Raw genomic sequence first — 8,151 nt, 5'->3', positions numbered from 1 at the left:
GCAAAGCCCTGTGAAAATCTTAGATAAAAGTATCGATTATGTATAAGCATACACTATGAAGAACTCATTTATTATAGGCTATCAATAATGCCTTTTGACCTTCTTACAACTTCTCACAACTTATGATATGTTAATGACTCTCCTGGGGATGTTGGAGGGGACCTTCATGGTGGCATTTCAAAGTCACTGAAAGGAAGAAAGTTAAAAAAGAAGACTCTGAGACCGAAGTGGAGATGCTGAAAAAAATCAGCCTGCTGGAAAAGAATTAAAAACAAGGAGGTGAGCCAAAGGAAAAGAATGGAGCTGGAGGGAAACAAGATTGGAATCAGAGCCCTGGATCAAGAGAGGTGACGAAAGGATGAGAGTACCCAGGATGAAGGTGGGGAGAGGAGCTGGAGGAAAGGACTATTGACTTGTGGTCAAAGCTGGGTCAGATGAAACGAGTAGATCTGGGGCCTTGAAACAGAAGGGCCTCATTTCTCCAAAGACCTGCAGAGTTGAGAGTAACATTCAGCGTGGGCTGGGAATTGAAAAAGGACAACCAAGACACGACTGTGATGTAGGATGCCAGGTTGGGGGTGATCTCGTGACTAGGAGGGTGATGCAAACAAGCAGCGCATGAAAGGGATTTGAGAATGCCCAGACCATGTACCAAGGACAAAGAGTATGGTGAGGCAGTTTGTAAGTTACCTCGGCTAAATATAGTACCCCAAGAGTACGTATGTATGTGTACCCCAGGATTCTCTTCCTCAGTGCCCAGCTGTGGTTTGAAAAGGATGAGTGACTCAAATGAGCGGGGAAGGGAACACCAGAGCAGAACAACTGAGGGAAAGGCTGGGGGTTCCATGGGTACCGTCTTCCCACCATCAGTCAGTCTCCACCATTCCCCATCTCCCTCTGTTCCCCTGATGTAGCTAGTCAGAAACAATCCAGATAGGTTATGCTAGAAACGTCCCTGGATGTGGGAAATGCTGTATTTAAATTCTGCACAAGAGTTAACCTGTGCTCCACATTTCCCTGCCCTGTCTGGCCCCCTCTGTTTCTGACCTTACTCCTCCCCCACCCCTTGTCCTCCTCCCACCTGCCACCAAGCACCCATGGTCACCACCGCCCCTCTTTGTTCCCCATCAGGCTCCTTGCCACTTCCAACCTCCGTGTGCTGTCCCTCTGCCCAAACAAAGAGGGCGGAAAGCAGGAAGTCGTGACACACTGAGGATATTTTAAAAATGCAAAGTGTTGCTACATATTCTTCAGCAAAAAAAGAGGCAGAGGATAAGAGCAATGTTAAATGAATAATCTGTACTTGCAACTGTAACACAATATAGGCAGTACGTAAACCAATTATACTCCTAAATGCTTTCTATAACCTCAGTGAGTAGCTACTTTTACATGTAAATATCTCCTGAATGATAATTTTTCTAGTTTCTGAGTGGAATGCTACAACTACCCCTCCTATCTACCAGCTCCAAGAGTTTTTTAAAGAGTACTGCATATGCCATTTGTAAATCAGTGGGTTATATCATAGTACTGCTTTATTTCTAATATTACATTTGTTAATATGGCCCTTAAATGTTTCAGTGAGGTGCAGCATGGTATTTATACTATTTACCTTATGTCTTTTTCTTTACTAAGCAAAAAGAAGTTTTTTTTTCCCCCCCATGAAGATTTTGGTATAGATTATGAGTTCAGGTGAAAAAGAATGAGGGGTGTATGAATATTATATATTCATAAAAATTAAAAATAAATTTAAAAAAAAAACTATTTTAACTTAAATACTGAAATGGGAGAGGACCAGGAGGTAAAACTATAACACAGCGACTAATTTAAAATGTAAGAGCGTATATTTAAAATGAAAGAGAAAACTCAAGCAAGAACAACCAGTGCCAACTCACCTGTCTCTGCCACATCGAACTTCATCCTGCTCCTTGGATTGGCGTCGCCGCTGCCTGGTGGATGTGGTGGAAGATGCCGATGACGTTCCAGATTCGGAGTCCTCAGAACTTTGACTTCCAGAGCTATTAACATCAAAAAGATGCTGTTCTACAGCTGACCGGATGGTTCTTTCTAAGAGTCTGTAAAAAAGAATATAGAGTCATTTAAGCAATCAAGCTTGCCAATGATTGACTGCTTTTAAAAATATGTGCCCATAATTTTGGAAATACTTGTATTTCCAATGGAAGATCTTTAGAACTTCATGAGCAAAGGCATTAATCTAAAAAATATTTGTATCATGTGTTAAAAAACTAAACTAAACTGAACAAATTCGATCACTTTGATAACTGTGTTTCTCATCTTTGTGAGTCCAGGATTCCTGAAAGGCTCATGGCAAGTCGAGTGACAATTATGAGGCATTCAAGAAACAAGGGTCATTTAATATAAGGAAGAATGAGGAAAAAATTTTTTTTTCCCCTCACAGAATAATAACGGACCTATTCTTACAAAGGTGAGTTTCCTCCAGATTTCAGACCAGTTCTGCAGAGAAAGATAGTATGATTTGCAAAGCAAACTAGCAGAAATGATTTTATGATGCATATTATCTATTTAGAATCCCTTAAAGATAAAAAAAGTAAATTGGGAATAATGCTATTTGGAAAAAAAAAACTCATCAGAAAAATTACAACTCATAATAGATGGCATAATCTTGCCTAACTTCCATTCAATTACATTGTGATATATATAAGTGAAGCTGCATTCATGCAAACACCCCACGACATACTGAAGTTGGAAGGATAGATTTATTGTGTTCAACCTGAGGAAAACAGGTAAGCACAAAGGGCTGGAAAGAATGCATGATAAGATATAAATGGCATCATTTTTAAAGCTGCAGAATCTTTTAATGTGTCTATAAACTTCCTTCTATCACCCTGTTATTTAATTCTGAATAAGCTGGTTTGGAAAATTCCTAACTTAGACTCCTCAAAGCATGTTTTTCTTCATTTGAAAAAGAATCACATATGTATTTGTTAAATACTCAGGCTAAGGAAGTAGCATTTACTTAAATAGAATGTGCTTTGAGAATGTAAAGAACTTTAGATTTTCCAAATGCACTTTTATAACAGACTCATAGTTACTTCATTCAAGTTTTATTAAAAGTATTTTAAGACAATGAGCAAGTATAGTTTAATTAACTTAGGCGTTGGAATTTTTATGTTTGGAACTCTGTGTCCCTAATGATTCAAGATTACCTAAGAGTGGTATGGAAGAATGTGAGTAAATTAATATAGACATAAGATATATACATAATAAATAAATAAATAAGATATTCATGAGGAAACCGTAAGGTGTGTTAAGTCAGAGAGGCTTCCTACAACATACCAATCATGTAAATGAAACTGAAATATTCATCCAGACTAAGCCCACATCTTTTCCAAACTACACAAGACATATAAGAAGGAAAGGTTACCAGGAAACAAAAAAGGCAAGAACATGTCAGTCTTGGTACAGTTCTAGAATCTCTTTAAAACTGACAAAGGGAAGGGAGATAACTCTGGCCCTCACATTGCTTTCTTACCCAATAACGAAGAAAAAAAAAATCCAAATCCATCCTGCTAGATCCAAATTCATTCCAACTAGTGCTGCTTCTAATTTTTCTCTCGTCCTTCTTATCACATCAATCCTCCTCACCTCCTACACCTGATCCTCGCCAAGAGCAGATGCTTCAAAAAGGCCCACACATGTCCCAGCAAGAAAGGAAAAGAGGTAGGTGTGAAGGAAACACCTTTGGGCAAGGAGCCACTCGTTCAGCCATTTGACAAATGTTTATTTAGTGCCTACTATATGCCAGGCACTTTTCTAGGGGCCAGGAAGACAGCAATGAACACGACAGACAAGGTTCCCGTGTTCACGGAGCTTACTTATAGGGCAAGACAGATAAGAAACAAATAATGGAATTTCAAATAGTGATAAATTCTCTAAAACGTCGAGTAAAGTGTTGGAGAGTGAATACAGGTAGTCAGGAACAGATTCCTGGAAGACATGACATTTGAACAAAGAATCAACAGTAAGCAAGTCTGGCCAGGCTGAGGAACAGCCAGTGCAAAGGCTTTAAGGCAAGAATAAACTTGGCCTCGTCCAGAAACAGGAAGTCACGTGGCTGAAGCATAATGAACAATATGATCAGAGAGGTAGGCAAGGGAAGACAACCGAAATCTAGATTTAGTTTAAGTGCAAGTGGAAACCTTTGGCAGGAAAAAGACATGTGATGACATAATTAAGAGAACACCGCCACTGTCCTGTGCAGGAAGAACTTGCTGCCATCACTAATTTGCATTCTTTTTTACAATCCTGTTAGATTATAAAAATCCCTGAAGGCAGAGCCCAAGGCTTATTTGACATTATACATCTAACACTGTGCTTAGCATGCTACAGGCACTCAATAAATGTAGGCTCGATAAAATGAACAAAGTAGGAAATAAAGACACGGCTAATACATTAACCTTTGATTACATTCTCCATTGCAAGATGCCTCCTAAAGCATAGACTATTTTGCAAATATTAACTGACTCTGACATTTTTAACAAGGAAAATAAAAACTATTTTCAAATGTCAGAGCTGATTCTAGGTGCACACACACGTAGAAGCTCAAACAAGAACCCTTCTTAGTCCTCTCCTCTGTATAAAGTTAGTTTAGGAGTCACCGGTTGCTTATTATCTTAATCTTCCAATACTGTACACCATTAGAATTACTTTTTTTCTGTTCAGTAATGGGAAAGGGCATTAGAAAAAAATACCCAAAATACAAAAACCCAACCCAAATAACTTACTCTTCAGTTGGTGAAACACTGCTGACTTGGGACACGTGAGCGCTGCAGAGAAGAAGCAAAGAGAAAGAAAGTCGGGTTAGGTGAAAGATTAGAGATGGAAAATGTTTAACCATCCACTGACAGATGCTCGTTATCACTTGCTTCTAGAAGATGAGATGGCCTTGGTTGCTTATTCCTGAACAGTGGCCTTTATTCTTCTTTTTAAAGATGTCCATGGCAGATTATTCCGCAACTGATCTTGGGAAAGTTAGTTGGATCGCTGCTGACTGCCTTCTCATCAGCTACTCTCCGCTGTCCAGATCCATTCCCTCCCCTCAGGCCTGCAGACAAAGCATGTTCCTAAAACTCTGCTCTGAACTCTGCTCTATGCACAGGCATAGAGAACGAGGAACCAAAATACGGTTTTCTAGAACACACGACTATGTCTGTCTTTCTTTCTTAAAGCTCACAGCTGCTGGACTGTGACATGACTATTTCTAAACCATCTTTTCTAAGCCGCCTTCTCTTTCTAAGTTTCTCAAGATGGAAAATATCTCAAGCTTCACAATGTTTCATCTTAACACCTAATTTACAACCCTGTTGTGGATTATTTACAAACTTACTTCATGTTTCTAAACTACTTTCCCATTTTCTCTAAAGCCTGAATTCTTTTAAAAGTATTAAAAAGTGGTCAAGATAAAGCAGAATGATAAAATTATAAAACCCTCTCTGGTTAGCGTCCTCCAGAACTTTCTCCCTTCTGCCTCCACTTCTGTTCACATAACCGCGATGAGTGTTGAGGCTGGCAGCTATTTTAATTGTATTAGTAACTTCATCACGTTCTCACGTTCTGCCCTCTAGTGTTTGGTCGGCTTCTAAATCAAGATTTAAAAGTGTCTATGCTTTAAAAAAGGCTAAATATTGAGCAGATTGAAGAAAATCTTTAGTCATGTCAAACTATTTTGCCTAATAGTTCTCTATTTTCTTCCTTCTTTGTAGAAGATGCCAGAAGAAAACTGAAGCTGTTAATGACCAATATTGATAGTTGTCTTCCAATCACTCCAAGCATCCTAATTTATACTATGTAATTTTCAACGTATGAACATGCTGCTTGGGAATCATCTGTCAGGTCTCATGGGAATCATCTGCTCCCTTGTCAGTACACATCTCTTCTCTTTCAATTCACAATCCAGGTGCCCCAGGGGATTGTATGTTTCTCATTTTCTTTCATCACACTACCTACCACTACCCACCACCATCATACCCTTCATCGTACTCATTATTCCAGAGGTGATCAACAAACACTGACTCTTTAGACCCAGAAAATTTTCTTTAGTTAAAGGTGTAGGCCGGGCGCGGTGGCTCACGCCTGTAATCCTAGCACTCTGGGAGGCTGAGGCGGGTGGATCGCTCGAGGTCAGGAGTTCGAGACCAGCCTAAGCAAGAGCGAGACCCCATTTCTACTAAAATAGAAAGAAATGATTTGGACAGCTAAAAACTACATGTAGAGAAAAAATTAGCCGGCATGGTGGCGCACGCCTGTAGTCTCAGCTACTCGGGAGGCTGAGGCAGGAGGATCGCTTGAGCCCAGGAGTTTGAGGTTGCTGTGAGTTAGGCTGACGCCACGGCACTCTAGCCCGGGCAACAAAGCGAGACTCTGTCTCAATAAATAAATAAATAAAGGTGTAGCTCTTTGTCATGATCATAGACTACAGACAAATCTCAGAAAAACCACACGTAATCATGTGATTGTACAAAAGGGAAATTGATATGAAGAATCATTAAGTAACAACTAACTAAACACAAACACCCTAACACTTGAGTACTTACTATGTTTCAGACACTGTGCTAAGTGCTTTTTACACAGAATTTTTTCACTCACTGTTTACAATAACCTTATGAGGTAGGTACTATTGTTTTCTCTATTTTCAGGTGAAGCGATCATAGAGGTTAAGTAACTTGCCCACAGCCATGGAGGCAAGAAATAGATAAGCTGGGATTTGAACCAAGAAAAGTTTTAGCTCGGATACTAAGCTCTTAATCACGACACTAGATTTGTCTTTCAATCCATTACTCACTTGAAGAAAAACACACTGGAGTCATCTTTGTATAGAGAGGCCTGGACTTAGGTATTTGACTTTGCTTTTAATCACAACCATTTCTCCTCTCCCTCACAAAGCCTGTCATTCATAGTGGTTCCCAGGCTACATGGCCAACAATAAATTCTTTGCTGCTCTCTCTCTTTAACTGGAACAGGCAGTCCTTGCTTTTGATGCTTTGTGGCTCACCCTCTGTAAACTCAACACTGTATAATTAACTCCTAGACTCCACTTCTCAATACAGTTACACAACCTTGGTTTTGGGAGCAGGGACCAATGTGAATAACGACTCAGGGGGAAACCTGGAAGAGAGAAAAGAATGTGGATCTGTGAGATGCTAAAAAACATTCCAGAGACCTATCATTAGCCAATTAGTCCCCCATGCTGTCCCAGAATGTGGAGATGTATTTCCTCTCCTCCCTTCTACACATTTTTGATCTGTTCTTCTTTCTGCCTATTAAAGCAGACTGCCATATTTTTATGTTCCCTTTTGGGGGGGAAAGGTGAAGAAGAAGGAGACAAGCAAATGATGACAAACACAACCAGATTCTGAGATTTCTAACTCTCTAAGTGTTTCTCCAACCTTAATATGCATAGGAATCACTCAGGACCTTGTAAATACATAGATTGTGATTCGGCAGGTCTAAGTCTTGGGAAGGGGAAGCTGAGACTTTGCATTTCTAACAAAGTCCTCAGTGATTCTGATGCTGTTGGTTTGTAGAAGACACTTTGAGTAGCAAAGTTGAAAGTTCGAAATCCTGGCAACCAAAATTCTTTAAAACTTCAATTATTTAGATGTCACAATAGCAATTTTTAAACATTCTAATTTAAGTAATGAAGGTATGACAAGAAAAACTGATAACCTTAGTTAATAAAAGTCAACATATCAAACTTTCCCTCACAAGTTAAATAAAAATGACCTGAGCTATCTAAATCAGTTAAGAGCCTTTCTCAGAATGCAAAATTAATAAGTAATAAAACCAAGTAATTAAATCATATTCATTTTTGCTAGTATATTTATTTCAGCTCAGATATATAAGTTTATACTTTTATGTTTTTCATAGTCCTTGGGAATTTCTGATATATGTAACTTACCCCTAATTTGGTGTTCTTTTAATAGAACTTCTATATATAAAATATTATGAAAAGAGAATATTTTCCATTGGGAATCAGAAAAGACAAGTTCTGGTCTTGGCTCTGCAGTTAATTAGCTGAAATCATAGGCAGGTTGTTAGTTAGATTGGCTGCTTGGGGTTGGTTTTTTCATACAGAATATGACAGGTTTGGCTAGTGATCTCTGTGGTTTTCTT

At 39.1% G+C, this 8,151-nt stretch overlaps 1 protein-coding gene across 1 annotated transcript in view; it reads right to left on the bottom strand.

Annotated features, from left to right (window-relative positions):
- The window catches only part of FAM13A (family with sequence similarity 13 member A), a 190,173-nt gene that overhangs the window by 49,964 nt on the left and 132,058 nt on the right, over positions 1–8,151 (bottom strand). The window contains exons 9-10 of the mRNA XM_069485346.1: positions 4,764–4,805; positions 1,893–2,072 (exon numbers count right to left, since the gene is read on the bottom strand). Coding sequence (XP_069341447.1) covers positions 1,893–2,072; positions 4,764–4,805 — 222 coding nt within the window. The remainder of the gene's footprint in view (positions 1–1,892; positions 2,073–4,763; positions 4,806–8,151) is intronic.

The sequence above is a fragment of the Eulemur rufifrons genome, chromosome 13 (genome assembly GCF_041146395.1).
Source record: "Eulemur rufifrons isolate Redbay chromosome 13, OSU_ERuf_1, whole genome shotgun sequence".
NCBI lineage: Eukaryota > Metazoa > Chordata > Mammalia > Primates > Lemuridae > Eulemur > Eulemur rufifrons.
This window is presented reverse-complemented; position numbering and strand designations above follow the sequence as displayed.